Source organism: Zeugodacus cucurbitae, chromosome 5 (assembly GCF_028554725.1).
Source record: "Zeugodacus cucurbitae isolate PBARC_wt_2022May chromosome 5, idZeuCucr1.2, whole genome shotgun sequence".
Taxonomy (NCBI): Eukaryota; Metazoa; Arthropoda; class Insecta; order Diptera; family Tephritidae; genus Zeugodacus; species Zeugodacus cucurbitae.
Window position 1 is genome coordinate 53,928,321 of NC_071670.1, and position 21,065 is coordinate 53,949,385.

At 35.2% G+C, this 21,065-nt stretch overlaps 4 protein-coding genes across 7 annotated transcripts; 2 read left to right on the plus strand and 2 right to left on the minus strand.

Annotated features, from left to right (window-relative positions):
- Positions 1-748: 748 nt before the first annotated feature.
- On the minus strand, positions 749-2,123 carry LOC105208977 (3-hydroxyacyl-CoA dehydrogenase type-2). Its single transcript, XM_011179093.3, has 2 exons — positions 1,942-2,123; positions 749-1,727 (listed from the first exon to the last, which is right to left on the minus strand). The coding sequence occupies exons 1-2, from the start codon at positions 1,948-1,950 to the stop codon at positions 969-971; spliced, it is 768 nt and encodes a 255-aa protein (XP_011177395.1). The 5' UTR covers positions 1,951-2,123; the 3' UTR covers positions 749-968.
- Positions 2,124-2,610: 487 nt separating this feature from the next.
- On the plus strand, positions 2,611-5,454 carry LOC105208978 (transcriptional protein SWT1). Its single transcript, XM_011179094.3, has 6 exons — positions 2,611-2,961; positions 3,034-3,960; positions 4,023-4,193; positions 4,253-4,522; positions 4,579-4,734; positions 4,817-5,454. Exons 1-6 carry the CDS (start codon positions 2,760-2,762, stop codon positions 5,014-5,016), a joined length of 1,926 nt encoding a protein of 641 aa, XP_011177396.2. The 5' UTR covers positions 2,611-2,759; the 3' UTR covers positions 5,017-5,454.
- A 420-nt stretch (positions 5,455-5,874) lies between these two features.
- Positions 5,875-20,742, plus strand: LOC105208979 (xenotropic and polytropic retrovirus receptor 1). Of its 4 annotated transcripts, XM_011179096.3 has the most exons (10): positions 8,045-8,092; positions 8,308-8,405; positions 17,080-17,171; positions 17,238-17,633; positions 17,700-17,961; positions 18,126-18,496; positions 18,557-18,899; positions 19,217-19,383; positions 19,443-19,576; positions 19,642-20,742. In XM_011179096.3, the coding sequence occupies exons 3-10, from the start codon at positions 17,103-17,105 to the stop codon at positions 19,919-19,921; spliced, it is 2,022 nt and encodes a 673-aa protein (XP_011177398.1). In that variant the 5' UTR covers positions 8,045-8,092; positions 8,308-8,405; positions 17,080-17,102; the 3' UTR covers positions 19,922-20,742. The 4 variants fall into 4 exon arrangements, with proteins under 4 accessions (XP_011177400.1, XP_011177398.1, XP_054087404.1 ...); XM_011179098.3 differs by lacking the exons at positions 8,045-8,092; positions 8,308-8,405 and adding an exon at positions 5,875-5,979; XM_054231429.1 differs by lacking the exon at positions 8,308-8,405 and having other exon boundaries at positions 8,061-8,092.
- Positions 5,887-7,769, minus strand: LOC105208980 (transcriptional adapter 3-B). The gene has a single exon (XM_011179101.3). The coding sequence runs from the start codon at positions 7,646-7,648 to the stop codon at positions 6,188-6,190; it is 1,461 nt and encodes a 486-aa protein (XP_011177403.1). The 5' UTR covers positions 7,649-7,769; the 3' UTR covers positions 5,887-6,187.
- Positions 20,743-21,065: the final 323 nt, after the last annotated feature.

The following is a 21,065-nucleotide window of genomic DNA, read 5'->3' on the forward strand; positions in this document are numbered from 1 at the left end:
GCTACAAATTAATTGTGAAATTTGCTTTTCAACACTAAAATTTCCTTTGTTATTAACACAAATCGCATTCACACAAAATTAAAATAAGCTTTCAGAATATTTCACAAATAACAGATTGGCGGTGGATGTGGTGTTGCCAACTATCTGCCGCTCATTGTCAAACTGGAGGCATTTCAAAAAATAGAGGAATTTAGGGTAATTTGGAGAAAAGTTGGGGGAAAATGAGGCTTTTTGGTGTTTCAAATAAAAACGCCTGAAAATATGCAGTATTTTCGCGGCAGTTCATTTTCCAACTGATTTTAAAAATAGATTATTTAATAAGTACATAATGAAATGAACTTGTTTTTAAATATTTGAAGAATTGAAGCAGTATAGTATAAAAAAATGAATGTCATTCTGCAAAACAAAAGATAAAATAAAGCAAAAGGTGATTGAGAACGCTGAAGTTTAAGATTGTTTAAATACAGAAAAATAATGCAAATAAGATAAGATAATAACGATATCAGATATAAATATTATAAATGCACATAATTAAACAAATTCATACATACACACATCAGTATAATACTGATTTTTATTAGGAAAATAAAATAAAATTGACGAACCGTCTTACTCGCATCAAAAATATATTAATGCTACACCTCAAACGCAAACAAATCCATGCGAGATAAGTCAATGTAACCAATATTTAATAATAAACAAGTTTATTGCCAGCACAAGTCAAACTGATAAGGAAACAAGTAAAATCTATCATTTTAATAAAAAGTGTTTAAAAAATATTTCACTTTATTCTCAACTTTAGAATATTACAAAAATATAGTATCGACTTTTGAATACGAATACATGTATAACGTTATGTTTATGCCTAGATTTATAAAGAAAAACAATATTTCCCGATTAAATGCAACAATATAACCTGATGAGTGCGCTAATTCACCGATGAGATTAATGGTTGATTAATAAGCGATTTAAGGTTGCATGCGGAGTGCACCATCAATACGGATGGTTTCACCATTCAACAATGGATTTTCATAAATGGCCTGCACTAAATGAGCGTATTCCGTTGGGTCACCCAAACGTTGAGGGAAGGGAATGGATTTCGCCAAGAAGGTTCGCACCTTCTCTGGCAAAGCCTGCAACATTGGTGTGTTGAACAGACCCGGCGCAATGGTACACACACGAATGCCCTGTGTACTCAGATCACGTGCAATTGGCAAAGTCATGCCAACTACAGCAGCCTTCGAAGCCGAATAAGCGGCTTGTCCAATTTGACCATCATATGCAGCCACAGAAGCGGTGTTCACAATAACACCACGTTGACCGTCCTTATTGGGTTCGTTGATACCCATTACACCGGCCGATAGACGTATGACATTGAATGTGCCAACAGTGTTGACCGTAAGTACGCGTGCAAAATCATCCAAACGGTGAGGAATATCCTTATTGAAGTTGTATGTCTTAACAGCTACAGCTGTGCCGGCACAATTCACAGTCAAATCAAGACGTCCAAATTTTTCCTTAGCCGTCTGCACAGCGGTTTGTACATCCTTCTCGGATGTCACATCGACTGGTACAAAGATCACATTATCACCAATTTCTCGTGCCACTTCATTGCCTTTCGAGCTGCTCAAATCGGCCAATACAACACGAGCGCCTTGACGTGCCAGCCTTTCGACTGTTGCGCGACCCAAACCAGACGCACCACCAGTTACAAGAGATACAGCGTTCTAGAAAAACAGTACAATTACTATTGATCCTTATCAAAAAAACGCGATGTCCAGCTGTGATTGTATAATAAATCTGAGTGGTATATGTACGAGATAAAGCCAAACACGTACACACCCCCAATGAGAAAGGTGAACTTTGGACTTATGTTTACCGGGCAGCGCAAGGCAAATCGCTACGTTGCTATTTATATTGTTGTTATGCTATTGTACTTGCCTTAATCATGTTGCTCGCTCTGTGTGTTTATTAAAAATGATAATTTTTTGTTAATTACAACTGTTTATAAAAAGAAACGATGATATTTTGGAAAAACACCGGTTGCTGCTGCTGATAGTCAATTGAAACCAATTGGCAGTGAGAATCCAATTGGAAAGTGTCAGTGCGCTAAAGTGGTCGCAAAATGTTCCAGTGAAGGGTTGCATTTTAAAGGTTGGGATATGAATATTAATGAAATTTTAGTGCGTCATCAATTATTGTATCTGATTGCACTTTGGACTTTGTTTTGTTTGTTTACTTTGAATAATAATAAAAATAATTATATATGGATTATAATTGATTAAGATTATATTTACCTTATCTCGTAGTTTATTAATAATTGTAAATTTCTGATATATATGGATACGGACATTAAACATTTTAAAATCTATACCATATTTATTATTGTATTTCTCTTTGAATTAAATATACAAAATTAGTTAAATAAAAAGATGTTGAATATATTTTTATATTATGAATTTATATGATAATTTTTTTATTTTTTATTTATCACAAACAAAATGTTTTAACACTAATATATGGTATAATAATTTCCAAATAAAAAAATAAAATAATTTAGACAGCCCTTTCTGCTGAAAGATTATTATTTTTCTGCCTTCAATATTTAAGTGCGCACACAAGGGTTAATGAGTCAGCTGTCAGCTGTGAAAATCTGTTTTCTATTTAAATAAATTGCTGAAAATTAAATTCTTAACACGGTTTGTCTATATTTAACAATTTTTTTATGCATTTTTGTGGATCTCTAACAACAATAACACATGGAGAAGCGACAATTACGAAACAGCACGTCCAAATCGGACGAATGGATAAAATGCCAGTCAAAACAACGGCCAGGACAATATTATATGTTCAACAAGGCAACGGGCGAGACCAAATGGTGCAGTGAATTCAAAGATGGCATACCATTATCAACAAAAACTGGTGACACAGCGAAATCAGCAGCGGCGCCAAACAGTATAAGTAAAGCAATCGTAGCTAATATAAAAACATATATACGAATCCATTGAACTTAAAATATTGCTTTGCTTTCAGTCACAAAATCCATGCGCACACCAGCACAGGATCGCCTAAAGCGTTTGCAACATGATTTAAAAAAGGAGCATAAGGAAAAATCAACACAAAAGCAAAACAACAATACACGCCGACAACGTAGTCAAGAACAAGTGGTGGCGACTAGCAAAGAAAATGCGACTAAGGAAAGAAATGTCCAAAAAAATAAAAATGCAAGAACAAAACCAACAGCAGTTATTACCGCATTGGATTCCAAGCGCGATTGTCAACCATCCACAAGCAAAAACGCGTTGTTACTTAGCGTTGAAACGGAAAAGCGTACAACAAACAAATCGCCACAAAAAAATGCTGCCGCAAATAAATCAAAACAAAAGTCACCACAAAGTCAAACCAAAAAGCGTACATCCACTGATGCAGGCGAGGAACCAATAAAACGGCCAAAACGAGCAGATCAAGAGCTACCACTCAAAGAGAAAGACGCACCAAACACGGATGAACGAAAAGATGAGGTGAATAGTAATCAGCAAACAGCTGCTGCCAGTGGTATTGGTAGTGGCATTGTAAACAAAATAAAAGCGATATGCAAGAGCACCTTCAACAGTTATTGTAATGCCAAAAAGGCTTTAAGCCAAAAACAATTGAGACCATGTATTAAGAGTACAAGCTTTAAAATACCAAAAAAACCAAATGGCAATTTAGCGCTACAAATTAGGGAACCTGAAAAACGCAACATCACAAATGAAAGTGGCAGTGAGAGTGATACGAGTACGTCCAACAATAGCAATGACATATCCAACGCATCCATGACGATTGTAATGAAGGGCACTGCAACGCCAACAAATGGTGATGCAACGGTTGATTTCAAAGCAATTGCCTTAACTACAATGCCGTCACAAATATTGGGTACGCCTCATAATCGTGCGTTGCCTACATATCCGCATGGCAGTGGTAAGTCGGAATTCCTCTATATGTGTGTACAACCAACTAATTTGTATTATTATGCTTTCAAGCTAATACACGCTTAGAACGTTTGCGCAATTCACTTAATCAACAAGCGTTTGCGAATGGTCAAGACTTGTCTACGCCAACGCATTTATGCGCCTCGGCGTGTTCCTCTGCGTTAGCGTGTGTGCTGCGCGACACGGCGATGACGGACGTTAATCCGGCTACAGATATTGATGGTGAGTTACAAATTGCAAACATTTATCAATAAACAAATTAATATTTTGTATGTTTCTAGAACCGATGGACTGGATGCCAATTGACGACATGAAAACCGAAACAATAGATTTATCCAGCAGCGAGTCCGGTAGTCAACCAGCCGAAACCATGGGCGAATACTATGGCACCGTTAATGAGAATCTACTACGTTACGCAGTAGAACAGCAGAACGGCGCAACGACTGCAATTTGCAAATGGCTGAATGATTACTATTATTTTGTTTTGGATACAAATGTGCTGCTGCGACATTTAGCATTCCTTGAGGAGCTGTGCCATATGAAACTATGCGGTTAGTAGTAAAATTAATTAATGTCTACACCAACTAATTCGCCATTTTCAAATTAGATACTGGCGGCACCATACTCTATATACCGTATAGTGTATTACAAGAGCTAGATAAATTAAAACAATTCGCGGTGGGCGATGGCACCAAAGTGCTGGCGGTGCGCGCTATCAAATACCTTAATTCCAAGTTCGAGGCAAAGAATAAACATGTGCAAGGTAAATATTAGCTTCAGCCACATGCACAAATATACATTTATATGTGTGTATATGCTTTATAATTAAAATCTTTTTATTACAGCACAAAGCGCACTTAGCGAACTGGAACATCTTGTCGAAATCACCTCGCCAGACGATCGCATAATCAACTGTTGTTTGCAAGTTAAACAACACATTGATCATGTTATCTTATTAACTGAGGATATAAACTTGCGCAATAAGGCGATTTGTAATAATATTTTAGTGTCTACAAAATCGGATCTGGTTGCCAAGCATACATAGCGACACTGGCTACAAATTTAAAATGATTACAATTGCATTTTGAAATATTGTAAATGAAAATCTACTAAATTTTGCGGTTTTGCCCGTTAAATGTGCCAAACGTATGCTACACTGCCATTATTAGTCGGTATAAGTTTCATATAAATTCGATTTGTGTAACGTAGCACGTAAACTGTTATACTCAAACCCACTAATCATCACTTTACTTTGTTGATAATGCTTGAACAATTTGTGATATGAAGAAAAACAAAAAACATAACATTAAATTAAATAATTATTAGTTTAGCACTAAATTTAGTTTGTAAATTTGTTACAAATGTTTGCGGAAGTATATTTGAAATATGTATGTATATATGATTATATTTTTTGTACACGTATGGAATATACATATACGTTATAATTCCATTTTTCAATAAATCTGAAGAATTTCCATTGTAAGCAAACGGCATTTTATGTACACAAGTATCTTAAATGAATTAGTTTTATGTGCGCTACCTATCTATTGTCGCTTAGATGCCGCCATAACAAATATTTACACAAGAATTTTGTACACTGATTGAACCAAGTTGCACGGTAGTTATACAGTGGCGGTAATGAATAATTTTCACAACAAATAATTATTTATGTTGTTGTTATTAGTTTATTATTAGTGAGGTACACGCTGAAACCGTTAGATTTCTACACTTAAAACAACAACAAAATGTGTTTGCGTTTTATAAAGAATTATTAAAATTCAAATTCAATTAAAGCGTGCCTATTGTAATCACCAGCACTGTAAACTTAATGCTATATCCGTACAAACGGATTACGACCTTTTTTGTTTTAAATATCTGCATTTTTACACTTTTTACAATTAATAAAACTGCCGGGTTCTCATGTTCTTCAGCATTTCAGCATTAGGTCCCTTTATTACGTTTCAATTTGTGGTACAGTACAGAGGTGCGGGCACTCCCATTCACCGCAGTGAGTTTGAATTTCATATTTTTAAATAGCGCAAAAATTACTTGAATTTTAACTGTTACATTACATTACGAAGTTATTAAATTGTGTTTTAGTGATTTTAATATTATTTCTCATTTAAGAGCGCCACTAGTATAGAGCGTTCAGGTGTTGCACTAGTTGTTAGGCGCGCATCTGATGGTTTTTGCTCTCCACCAGTGGTGGCCCAAAACTATTCGTACAGAAAACAATTTGCCTGTAAACGTTCGAGCTGATCGGATAGCGTCTTTTGTTCTGATGTTAAACGATGTATTTCCTGCTGTTCCTCTACGCTGAGTGGCTTACGTTTTGCTTTGTTTATCATTGTACGTTTATAAGTTTCGAGTATCTCCTGATCAATCGTGTCGAGTTTACGTTTGATCTCCAAACACTTTATTTCCTCAGCGGCCGATTCGTGTAGCCTCTTTAACGCGGCACCATTGTACTCAGCAATTGCTGATAATTCGGCGATGAGACGTTTTATTTCTGCATGTATTTCGTCCTCGTCATTATTGGGAAAGTCATTCAAGTCCAATATGCCTTGCTCGATGAGTTCTTTCTTGACACGCTTCTCAATATCGATGCAATTGCGTAGTAATGACAGCGAACGGAAGTTCATTTGTGCAGAAGAGTGTGTATTTTCACTACTACTATTGCTGCTATCGGCCACAGCGGATGCCGCCAATTCGCTGGGATTTTGTATCAATTGCTCTTCTAGTAGCGCCGACACTAAACGTTGCGTCAAAGGTCCAGTGACACATTCATTCATCATGGATTCAGCCTTCTTGATCATGCCACTAGCAGCACTATTTTGTGGTTTTAAACGATTTGAATTTGGATTCGGATTTGAAGCTTGTTGCACTTCCTTCATATCCTCATTCGCCCAAATTGTTGAATAATGCGGTCCGAGTTCTGGTATAGGCGGCACTAGTGGTCCCGAATACTGTTCAAGTAGATCATCCAGCAAACGTAGATCTTCATTTGTTAATGGCATACAATATGGCTCGACGGATAGCCAAAATTTATTTGGCGTATCATTTTTGGGTAGTGTAACTTTTTGCAGATGATGATCACGATTTTGTCCATGACTATGCGACCCGGACGGTGGCACATAATCCATGCTGTCGTCGGTATTCGGCGCTACTGGACTATTTTTAGCATGTTTTGTGTGTTTCAATGATGAGGCGGGTGTGTGTTTGGGTTTACGTACGCTTGACGTTTCCTCACGCTTACGTTTACCGCTGGACGAGGTATTTACATTGGCTGTTTGTGTTTCGCCACCAGCACCATGCTTCGTGCGTCGTTCGTTACGACGTTCATCTTTATCCAAACTCTCATATTCTGACTTTAGCACACGATAACGTAGTGCGACACTAGAGAGTAATGTTTCAAGTTCTAATTGTATATTGTCTAAATCTTCTGCCGCCAAATAGTCATCGGCCGAGCGTTGCAGCGCCGCATGATATGTTGGTAGTTGTTTACTGTTGTCTTTAGTTTTTATTAGTGGTATGTTCATGGCAACGCTATTCGCGTCAGCATCTGGTTGCGATGTTGTAGAAACCGGGCCGGTTTTGCCACCAGTTCTGTTACCACCACCTGTTGTGCTGGTGCCAAAATTGGAAGCTTTAACTCCTTTCGAATTACTTGTCGCCATAGTTTGCGTATTTTAGTACCAATAATTGTTTAAATATTATATTTTATCGCAGCCTTTTCACAATTTACGTTGTATTGATTGAGAATGATTTTATTCTGAGTTGTCAATAAACGCGTTGCCAATTATACGAATTTTATTGTTTACATATGTTGCGAGTGTTGCTATTCATGCGGTCGAAATAGAAGTTTGTTTTATTTAAATATTACTTATTTAAGTAGAAATTGTTTATTTAAATAAGTAATAAAGAGTTGATAGAAATTAATTTATAAGATATGTTAAAACTAAAAATTTATTTCGCTTTTAATTTGTTACTTATCCATGAGTAAAAAACACTCAATTGAGACCAGTTGAATGCAACCCTGTACAGTCAAAGCGAATTGCTGTTTTGTTCGGCAGCTCACAGCTGTTCTTTGTTTAGTCGCCGCTGGGAATTCGTCGCGTAAAGTAATTTATTAAAATTATTTCTGTGCATTATATTTACTTTAAATAAAAAAATAACCTTGTTTTCATTAAAAAATAAGTTTATTTACTACACATAGTGTCCTTAATTTTAAGCAAATAAATTTTATGCTAGTATCTAACGTGTAACAACCAATGAGATAAATATTAATACTAAATTAAAGTACGTATTAAAAGTTATGCTATCAATTTTCAATTAGAAACAACAAAGTGCGATCAATTTAATCAGCTAACTGCGGCACCACAACGGCGACCAATATTAAAACACCAATTGACGCTGCTAAATTCAATGCAAAGGGTAAAAAATTCTGTAAATTTAATTTCCCTAACGTTTACTCATACCGAAATTTCGCCTGATTTACGTTGGGTGGTCAATGAACAACCAATAAATAAATGAGTTTTAATTAAAAGTATGCGTTGTGTTCTACGTTGATTGTGAAACTGCTTTTAACAAAGCGACGCGTAATTATCTGCTTTACTGATTAGTTGCGAGAATTTAAGTACTCAAAAGAGTTGAGCGTGATAATGATGTTTCTACACATATTTATTGTAAAAGTGTCTAATCTTGTACTATTTTAAATATATTGTGGGCAAACTAATGATGTGGTGCGTCTAGTTCTATGAAACAGTTGCTATTTTTTAGCCATTAAGCTATACTCTATGAAATTCTGCATTATTTGATGTGACTACTACTATACTTTTTCATTAAACGAAATTTGCTTGAGAATAAACTTTATGTCATTAGTATTATGTTTTCATGTGACTTGTTATTTAGTGCGTTAAATAGTTTTTTTTTATAAACAAATACATTATGTTACTCCAAAAATAGAGGCATTCAACGTTAAATAGTTTTTTTTTATAAACAAATACATTATGTTACTCCAAAAATAGAGGCATTCAACTAAAATAGAAATTAACCGGCTACTATAAACGTGTCTTAATAGTCCAAATAGCTCTAAACGAAATTTCAAATAGGTTCATTGTATCATTTTATTTATAACGCGGCCTTCACCTTGTTCTACTTCGATATTGAGTGATTTTATTTTGTTAAAACTAATTAATCTTGCTATAAAATTTCGACGAAATAATTTAATAATGTGTATTAAAACGGGTTCACTTTGTAAATAAATTTTCGTTTGGGGTAGCATCAATGGTTAATTGGATTTATTTTATGTAAATGGTATAGGAAAGCAGTTATCTATGGTCTATTTGCAATCATCTCCGCCTATTTTTGCCTTTTCTATATAATTACCTACATTTACAAATATTCAAACTCAATATAGTCGCGTCTTCATACTGAATACTCCTCCACCAGACATAACAAAGAGAGGCGATAATGCCAAGAGCTTTTATGTCAACAACCATTTAATAACTAAAAGTAGTAAACAATATATTTATTGCTTTGTCTACCAAATAACAGCAGCTAGTGCAGCACGTTTTCGGCACATGCCAAACAGGTTTATATGAAGATTTCGGGTGCATTACAATGCATTTGTAACTGTTCGCACCCTTTTAATGGAATTGAGCAGCTTTACATGAATCTTTGTAGCCGCTTGACCACAATTCTGTTGCGTATGAACTTAAAAATTTACAGGAATCACATTTGACGCTGCATATACATAAGTACGGACGTATACAAAATTAAATTTCCTGTTTTTAACCGCAAAAAAAAATTTCCAATGTGTAATTTACAAACAGCGTCTTTATATACGGCACCCAAGCACACGAATTTTATTATTTGGAATTTTGGTATTTCTTCCAAATATTTACCAAGTGCTAATTATTAATTTGTAATTGTTTGCCTCTTAACTGGCGTCATTGTGTACTTATGCATGTGGTGTGTGATTTATTTTTTTCTGCTAGATTTCTTAATTACTTTTTTTTGCATTATAAGCACATATATACATACATAGGCAGTTATTTACCCGCAGAGAAGCTAACAATTGCAACAAAAAGGAGATAAGCACAAACCAAAACACACTCATTACAGTCATAATCAGCGATAAGAGCTCGACAATCTCTTCGCAAACTATTTAGAATGCTATTATTTATTGTAACTTTCAAGTTGAAGCTGAATTGCAGCAAACGTTGTAATGAAGAGCAGTTTGTTTCGAAAGCCTATGCAGTTATACTAAAGATTGTAGTGTGGAGGACGTGAGTGCATGTGGCAAGATGTTAAGGGAAAGGAGTAATGTAGGAAATTTACCACTTCTTATACATAAATATAAATTTATGAAGTATAAGAAACTATCTGTGAGTTGTTAGTTGACGCTTGAAGCGTTTGTCAAATATTTATTTTCAACAAGTTCATCTCTAACTCTTTAATTTTTTTTTTTATTTTTGTCCACATGTATGCTTATCACTTCATTTTCCATCTTTAAAACGCTTACGACAGCTTGTAAATAGATAATTTAACGCCTTCCACACTTGAAGTGATCACACCTTCAACATATCGATCCATCAATATCATCAAGTGGATATATGAGCTAACTTGACTGAACGTTTTAAATAATTTCCAAGCACACACGTACATACTTATGTATGTCATGTATATAGTATGTTTGTGCACATCAAAAACCATTGGTCATAGCAGAGCACTGGTGCCGTCAGCTATGATTGATTGCCTGGGAATACTTGTCGTATAGATAACACCTTGTTGTAATATCAAATTGCATATTAAGTGGATTAATCGTGTGAATTAAATACTCATATTCCGCTATGTTTACTCAGGCGTTAAAATGCATACGTAATTGTAGTTAATAACGGTTACAGAAGTCAATTTCTTAACAATTGCTTCTGTTTGATATGGAAGGCAAGCAACTTCAGTCATAATACTTAAATAATCATGCTGAATTATTCTGCATACGAGTTACAGTGTTAGCAGCATCCTATCACTATGAAATAGTAGGCTCTTTCATCAATGATAACGGTATAAACTGGAAGTTGAGATAAAATAGGCACCTGTTAGTACTTTGAATGTTCCCAAAAGAGCTCCCTTAAGGTACACCGAACTGTTAAGGATTCTGCAACTAGTAATGTCTAGCTATTGTTGTAATTACCACTTATTAGACTTCTCTCCAGAATATCTGAATTTATTCGAATTAGGCGCTACAATAAATAAAATAAAAGTTATTTTTCACATATTCAAATCAGTTTTAATTTCTGATATTTAAGTTGGCAACGCGTTGGATGTAATGGCAAAATCGCAACTTTTACTATCGATAAATCGATATTTTTTTAGGTTTTAATTAATTTTTTTTTTTAATTTTTATTAAAAAAATAAAGTCTATTAATTTTTCCGATTCTCAGATATTTTTTAACAAATTTGTTCAATCAAAAATTTAATTTCATCTAATATTTTGAAACTAAAATGTGTCTTTGGACGTGATTTGCAAATATATATTCAATAATTTGTTTGATATTTTCCGCTGAAGTTAACAATTTACTTTAAATTGGCTGAACACTCCTTCAAATTCCATTATTCGTGACATCTGTCAAACATAAATATGTATAATATAGCATATATAGGTAGCAATCACCTTATTTGACTCACGATATGTACACGTCATATGCTAATGAACTTATATTTTTATAAATTTTACATACACACGTCGGTTCTGTGAAAATGTCCAGATAAAAATGTCAATATATAATACACCCACCCTGCGATCGCATAAATTTTTATTTACTCAGATAATTTAACGCTTCAAATGTCCCCATAATCAAAATTTACCCATCTTATTAGATGCAGCTGAATAATTTATTGAATTCACCAATGACTTGATAAAATCCGTCTGGAAAATGTTGTCACTTAAAATAAAATGTTATTATTTTTGCATTTAATGCCGGTGATCGGAATTTTATTTGATTATAGAATTGGGAATTTTACTGTATTTATTATATAGATATAGATCGCCAAAACAAATAGGTAAATAAGATGGTATCATCGCCACTTCTCAACGATTAAACTTGTTTCGTGTCACTGATAACAACTTTTCTGCCCAATGAGGTAGTAAAAGACTCGATTATCTAGGTTACAGAATAAACTCCAACATCGACGTCAGCCACGAAATCAACCGGAGGATCAGTCTTGCCATTACGGATCAGAGGCAATTGAAAACTAGAGCCCTATTTCGCAAAACCAAAGTAACGCTCTTTAAGTCACTTATCACGCCCGTACAAATGTATGCCGCGAAGCATGGACGATGACCAATAGAGATACCTTAAGGGTGGTCGAGAAGAAAAGCCATCCGAAGGATTTATGGCCCGCTACGGGTGGGCGTAGGTGAGTACCGGATTCGCTGGAATGACGAGCTGTATGAGCTCTTCGGCGAAATGGACATAGTGCGTCGCATGAAAATACAGCGGTTGTGCTGGCTTGGCCATATCGCCCGAATGGAAGAAAACACTCCAGCTCGAAAAAATAACCCACTGGCGGCCGACGAAGAAAAGGAAGGATAAAGTAGATGTGAACCTGGCGAAACTTGAAATCCCCAATTGGCGCCGACGTGCGAAATGCAGAGACCACTAGCGAAGGCACGGTTGTAGTGCAAAATTGATGATTATATGAAACTGCTCTATATAGACTTTGCTAATCTTCCTACGATATGAATAGCGTGCATTTCAATTTACTAAAAATTGAACCGAGAATGAAAAGGGCGAGAAGATTTTTGTAGTCTTCAGCTTATGGTCAACTTATTGTTTATGTCGAATAAGTACATCCTAACAAAGGCATTATGTTATAGATATATTAAAAAAAAATACTTAAAAATCGATTGTTGACGAGTTTCAGACCCGTATCTGCCTTTCTTTTTTTAGTCGATACTGCAAATTTAGACACAAAAAGCATGGAAGTCTGAGTCTTTTAGCGTCAGAAAATAAGATTTTTACCTCGAAGTGAATGGAAACAACAGACATTAATGATAAATCATTACTTTCTACAAACTGATTTCTGATACTTAGAGTATATTCTGCCATCAGAAACAGCTTAGAGCCCTCCTTTTCTGGAAACTGATGCACAGTGTCACTTTGAACTCCTAAATACAACCTATACTAATGCCCTTCCGTTACTGCTAAAGTCCCTGTAAACAATTAGCTAGTACCCATAAGCATCTGACTTAAAAATAAAACAACTAGATCGTCGAAATGATGAAAAGATAACAAATGCGCTCTTATCAATGTGAATTAATTCATTTGCATTACAATTATTTGATTGTTGCTATTTCGCTGTCAAACTACGAAAATTAACACATCATTAACTTTAAGTAAAATGAAGAAATACAAATCAGCAATTCAGCACTGCTTGCTGACATAATTTACACATCGAAATAGATCTATTAACACAACCGATAGCCAATTAATGCCAAATTGCCATGCAATCTGTATGTACTGAGGTCTTTATAGATTTGAGAGAAGAAATTATTAGTTTAATATTATTTAAATTATTTTTCCTAAGCAAATCCCGACAGAAAAGGAAATTCTCGAATATTTGGGCATTAAACTATCGACTGGCGTCTGCCTTTAAAAATATTATGCAATTGCTGTGAAGATTACACTAATAAAGTCGATTAAACAGACGTTTTTCATTTGAAAATATGACTTGCATTCGTCTTTATACGGGCATTTACTCATTTGATTGGACAGTTGAGTAAACAACTCTAGAGTTGCATTAGTATGGGAAAACTACTTCCAATAACACACCTGCTTTCATCACTTTCTGTTTGGCGTTAAATTGTCCCCACTTGCATGCGTGTGCGAATAGTTGCTAACGTTATACAGTGGTGGCTATATAATTGGGTACATATTTTAGATATGCCTTTAATTTTACAGACACAAGAAACCTTGACCAAACCATATTATGTTAGATGAGATATGCTCACCCTATTTTATTAAGCTCGCATATTTACGGTTATACACTATATAAAGTCAACCGGTAGGAGAGAGATTCATATAACTGACATTTGAGGTTCAGAAAAAGATTATGAACGCATTTCGTTTTTGAAAAATAATTTCCGACAATTTTCTGATTTACCTGAGACAAATTTGACGTTACTTTTCAAATATTCAAAATGGCGGACCAATATGAATTTAATTTCAAAATGTGCCCGCCTAATTGGTCGTCATTTCGAAATTTAAAAAGTAACGTGAAATTCGTAATCAGCGACCCCGTAAACTCCCGAGTAACGAGTTTCAAGCGAATTCGATGATTTCTCCAAAAAAGTGTACGCCATTTTGGAATTTTTATAAGAGCTGCCATATTAGGTTTTTGAAGTTATGTCAAAATCCTGATCTGATCGGCTTAAATGTACCTCAAATTCGGATTCAGCGACCCCAACACCAGATGGTACATATAGTAAGACTCACATTTTAGAATCAAAAATTTGTAGTAATCAACTGTTTTCCCAAAAGTCACTAATTCTATGACCGCCACTGTAGATACTACATAAGTAAGCCTATCTATGTAAGTATCTTTCTAACTATCGCATACATAATATGCATGCTTTGGCCGACGACGAGCCTATTTGTAATATGCGCGAAAATATTATTTTCCAATTTGTATCACGTGTTAGATATGTACCTTGCATGGGGGGAAAACTATTACTATCTCTTGATTATTACGTACATTTTTTATTGCATTTATTGCTGTTGTTGTCACAAACAGGTGCTGAAAGTGGGTGGGATTTGTTGTGCACAGAATATCACGCATGACAACAACAAGTTTTGTTTTTGTTGTGCTGAAGTCCGTCATGTCTGTAAGTGGTCTATAAATGGTGCTATTAAGTTATTACTCACCTAAGAACAGGCAATCTTTTCTTTATACATACATAGCATATGGACTGATATTACGTCAATTATGACGGAATTCCCGTTAATCAGATTGTTTTAATTTTTTTTGTTTTAAATTGATTTTTTTGTTTTTTAATTTGATTACTTCTCTGAGGTAAAAGTGTGAAGCTCTTACTCGCAATTCTTGAAATAATTTCATTGTCCTAACCATCGCGGCCGATGTTCTGAGATTACGAAGGTTCACCACGAATTCTAATATATTTTTTGAGAGAAACATCCACAACAGAGTTAAGGGAGAGTAAAATACTGAAGCAGACGGTCTTCATGAGAGTTCCGTTCTCGTCTCGACCTTAATAGTTATTTCCACAGCACGAATGACTGTAACACTCATCCAAGTCCAACTAGTCTGCAGAAAAAAAGCTTGGTACTCCAATATCTATGAATCACAAAGGTCTTTCTAATGTCCCTCTGGGGAACAACCACACAACCTAATATCCAAGCAACAGAATATCGACGGGGTGTCCTTTTATGTAACTTAAATGTCTTATTCCTCGTTTTATGTTGGATTATGGTTAAGAATCATAAAACAATGCACAAAATAGCGGAAGTAAATGAGAAAACTTGGAATTCGCTGAACTTGATAAGCTATTTTTAACTATTTCAACATTCATAAACTCCATTTTCGCACTAGATCCGGTCTTTTAAAAGTCGGGATGTCAATAAGACTGTGTATAACTCACTTTCTACATATTTATCTTCGACTTTTTACTAAGCATTATTTATTTTAAGAGATCTTGTGTGACTAAAATTAATTTTCCTCTTCAATGAATGAATGTATGATCTTGAAATCAAGGAGATAAGGATAAAATGGAATACTAGTAGCTGAGAACTGTTGAGGTTGTTCTTAAAGCACTGACATTTCACCCTATCATTTGTACAAGACTTCAAATGCTAGATGTTTTTTTTTCTAAAGCTATCGCCTCTCAGAATATAATGCCTTTTTATTTTTACATAAAAAGCATTCTTCAAAATGAATTTGTTATTCCGAAATGTTTATTATGGGTGTCTAATTTGTTGGATAATCTAAGGACTACTTGTATGCCGAATTTGCTAATATCGAAATACCAAAAATATTGCTTAAATTAAGAGAATCTTCAAACATTGTGAGTGCTAAGACCTACAACAACAACAATTTCCTCATTTGAAACCACTTCATAGTTCTAATTATCTTTTCGCTAACCCTTATGATCTAAGAAATTTCTAATTTTTTTGTTGTCACACGTTGTAATAAACGGTAATGAGCTGTTAACTCCTGTTATCTAATATTTTTATAATTCCAGCTAAATCGTAGCGGCATAAACCCCATAAAACCAGTTTATCAGCTTTACAAGCATTTAATTAATTTTCCAATTTGCATTTTTTACATTTTTTTGAACAGAAAAAAATCTGTTCCTCACACAAAGGTGCTCGAATATATATTTACATACATACATATGTTTGTAATTGTAATTCCCGTTAAACACTTCTTCAATTTAAGTAAATGATCTGCCTATGCAGTGGGATTATCAATTGCGTATAATTGTTGTTGGTAAAAGCCAGTTTTGATTTATAGCGGGTAAATAAACTACAACAAGCGATGACATACAGACACTATATATACTATATTTACGACGATTTTTGCTTAAATCAAACAATATTTTGTTGTTGTATATGTGTGTATTTGTATTACAAATCGGTTATTTTGGGTTACCAGCCGGTTTGGGTGGCTGACAACGCGATTCAAAGCACTGCGACAGTGGCTATTGATCAAACACGGCGCGTGATGGTCTGACATTGATATATTTTTAATGAAAATTCGAGGGAAATTAATATGTCAGGACAAACATACAAATTTGTATATAAATATATATATAATATACTTTGAAGTGGCTGCTTGCACGGCGATTCATCATAATTTATCAAAATCTTGAGCAGCGTCGTAGACAAGCTTGCATAAATTATTTTGTATTTCATTTTTTGATTGATGGAGGCGCGTCACTATTTAAATAACTTAGATAAAAATACGCAATTGAGACATACTTGGTGCTATGCCGCGATATTTTTTTAACCTCTTTGCATTTTTCTTGTGGTGTAAACCATAATTCACCTCCATGTAAAAATTATGTGATTTTCGCTTTTCATTACAGCGGCGGACCATTGAGCTGACAAGATGAAATTCGCCGAACATCTCTCGGCGCATATAACGCCGGAATGGCGCAAGCAATACATCAACTATGAGGTATAACCAACAAAACATAATTAAAATAATCAAAATTTCATATAAAAAATCCAAATTTCATCACAGGAAATGAAAGCCATGCTCTACATGGCGGTCGAGGAAGCGCCCTCTGTCGACAGCGTTGAAGATGAGGTGCTCAAGCGACATTTCGCCAATTTCGATGAGAATTTCTTTCACTACTGCGACAAGGAATTGAAGAAGATCAACACATTCTACTCGGAAAAGCTGGCTGAGGCCACACGTAAATTCGCCACACTCAATGCCGAGTTGAAGACGTGCATCGAGGAGTCGGAGCGTTCGGCGAAAAAATCGAAATCGTTGAAAAAACCCGGTTTACCGCATCGCAAAGTTGCCGAGCTGAGATTGGCGTTCAGTGAATTCTACTTGAGCTTGATTTTGTTACAAAACTATCAGAATTTAAATCACACCGGTTTTCGAAAAATTCTCAAGAAGCATGATAAGGTAGGTGTCTTGTCATATGTAAGTTCTTGAAGCCATCACATTTTAACTTCCACTGTTTGCTTGCAGCTACTGCGCGTCGACACCGGTGCCAAGTGGCGTCAGGAATACGTTGAGGCCTCACATTTCTTCACCAACAAAGATATCGATAATATTATCAATGAAACTGAGACCACGGTCACGACTGAATTGGAGAGCGGTGATCGTACGCGCGCCATGAAACGTTTGCGTGTACCACCGTTGGGTGAACAACAGAGTCCGTGGACCACATTTAAAGTGGGTCTCTTTTCGGGCAGTTTCATTGTGCTCGCCATAGTGGTGATATTGTCGGGTGAGTTTTGCTTCGATTTGATAAACTGTTCTTAGCTGATTAATAATTCGGATCCGTTCCGGTTACGTAGAATCGACAGTCTCTAGGTTTCTTCAAGCTCCGTTATTGCTCGAAAAATTCCAAAATTTTCTTATTTAAATCTCAATATCTCCTTCTACTTCCAGCAATTTTCCACGATATTACTGGCGAAAATCTCAAAGTCACCTTCCGTCTGTATCGCGGTCCGTTGCTCATCATTGAATTTATCTTTCTAATTGGCGTTAACATCTACGGCTGGCGTTCATCGGGTGTCAATCATGTGCTCATCTTCGAATTAGATCCGCGTAATCATCTCTCCGAACAGCATCTGATGGAATTATCTGCGATATTTGGCGTAATATGGACGTTGAGTATGTTAAGCTACTTATATAGCGCCAGCTTGAGTATACCGGCTTTCATTAATCCGCTTACACTAACAATTGTGATGGTGGCATTCTTGCTGAATCCATTTCACGTTTTTCACCACGATGCGCGTTTCTGGTTGCTGCGCATAACTGTTAGTTTAATTGTCGAAATATTTATGTTTATTAGTTTGTAATATTTCTTTATTTCACAGGGTCGTATGGTGGCAGCGCCATTCTTCCATGTCGGTTTCGCTGATTTCTGGCTCGGCGATCAGCTGAATTCACTCACCACAGCTTTGTTGGATTTCGAGTATTTGGTGTGTTTCTACTTCACCAATGGCGATTGGTTTGAGGCGCGAGATGCCACCGCATGCATGGAAAAAGATTTTATTATACGTCCGATATTCAATTGCTTGCCAGCGTGGTTCCGTTTCGCGCAGTGTCTGCGTCGTTATCGCGATACGCGTGAAGCCTTCCCTCACTTGGTGAATGCTGGAAAGTATTCGAGCACTTTTGCTGTGGTGATATTCGCAACGTTAAGGAGCTTCAATGGACGTTAGTATTTATTCTAGTTTAGCTCAAATCTGTATTAGCTGTATTTTGAGGCCCTGTGACTTTCAGCGCTTATTCAGCTTAATATATTGTTGGCTGAATTGAGTGCTGAATGAGTCTACAACTCTATACTAGACTTTTTTCAGTGTTTCTGGCTTTGAGCGCTTATTCAGCCTAAGATAATGTTAGCTGAATAAAGTTTGGATGCAAAAGCGCTTAAAAAGTTTAGGGTTGAGTTGTAATAAATATTAAAATTGTTTACTACTTTCGCGTGTTTTTTGAAACCTTCTTCACAAAAAATCTTTATTCCAATATAATAGACTACTACTCAAGTACATTTGATAATCCATACACCTGGCTGTGGATTATTGCCTCCATTATCTCCTCATGTTATGCTTACACTTGGGATATAAAGATGGATTGGGGTCTCTTCGATAAGAATGCGGGCGAGAACACATTTTTGCGTGAGGAAATCGTTTACTCAACAGTAAGTATGAATTAAAAAAATATAAATTATATATTTAATAAACTTTTTTGCACCCACAGGGCTTCTACTACTTCGCCATCATCGAAGATTTGGTGCTACGTTTCCTATGGGCCTTATCATTTTATCTAACCGAAATGAAAATTGTTAGCGGCGATATTATGTCATCCATAACGGGTATTTTGGAAGTATTCAGGTACCACTTAACCTTAAACTAATAATTATATTCAATAAAAACACATATTTTTTCTTCAAAAACAGACGTTTCGTTTGGAACTTCTTCCGCTTGGAGAACGAACATCTCAACAATTGCGGTAAGTTCCGTGCCGTACGCGATATTTCAATTGCACCCATCGATTCATCGGATCAAACGCAAATATTGCGCATGATGGACGAGCCGGAGGGCGTTATAAATCGTTATACGAAAACTAATCGTCCCAAACCGAAAAAGAATAAGGATCCCGAGAAGCGTAGCTTGCTACAGCAACGTGGTTCACTGCAGGATCTTACCATCGATATTGATGGCACGAAGAAATTGTAAATTCGTGCGTTTAAATGATCTTAAACTAAAACTTAAGTAACAGTGAAGTACTGAAAAGCGCTGATCCCACTTGAAATAACAGTAAAGAAATGTATGCTTCCATTGTGCGAATTGTAAGGTATATTAGTGAAAACGTAAAACTTAGCCAATAAGCCATAATAGTGTAATAATGATGATAATGTATACGTTTGCCAGCCAGCCAGCCATCTTTCATACACTCAAACATAGCTACATTTAGTACAATTTTCTTTTGGGCATTAATTTAAGTACTTAAAGTTAACGCAGTTTGCGATTCTTATTTTCTATTTTATACCACCTACCGCTATTTGCCAACAGTACTTTCAGTTCAATACGAAGTGTGAAAAGTGAAATCCACACTATTTACTATAATTATTTGCATAAAACAATATATCTAACTATATATTCGGCAGTATTACTTATGTATGTAATTACAGTTAATTTTTCGTACTTACACATTTTTGAAAAGTTTATATATTTTTGTTTGTTTTCTTTTGTTATTTTGTACTAACCAAACAACGTGCAAGAGAATGTGGTATGCAATTGAAAAGACAAGACAACTAAAACCCCTTAGACTTAGTATACATTTAAATATATACATAAATATATTTGTAGTTTATGCAATTAAGTAATCGTTAGCGACATTACCTTTTGTTAACCCAAAACATTCCCCCAATTGGACTTTTGCTAAAATGTTAAACATTTACAACAAAAATACGTATTGATAATTAGCTAAAAAAAAATTAAAATTTTTAACAATTTTGCTATAAAAAAAATTTTGTTATTACACTTTTTCAAACATATACATACTATGTAGTTAGCCCTAGGCGCAAAATTAAATAACTAAATATTAAAAAAGAAAATAAAAAAAAACGAAATTGTAGCCGCTCATTTTATTGATGAGCACTTTATACACACACACCCATATTTACCAATTCAAATATTAATGTCTAAAGCGTAATAATATTGATTCTGCTTGGATTGTAAGCGTAAAACTATAGTCCAACGAATTATTGTAATACTAATAATACTAACTAATGATACACAATAAAATTTCATATCGAAAAAAAATATTATAATAATGTATGCTTAATTGTAGGTGAACACCTTTTGAAGTCAATTGTCA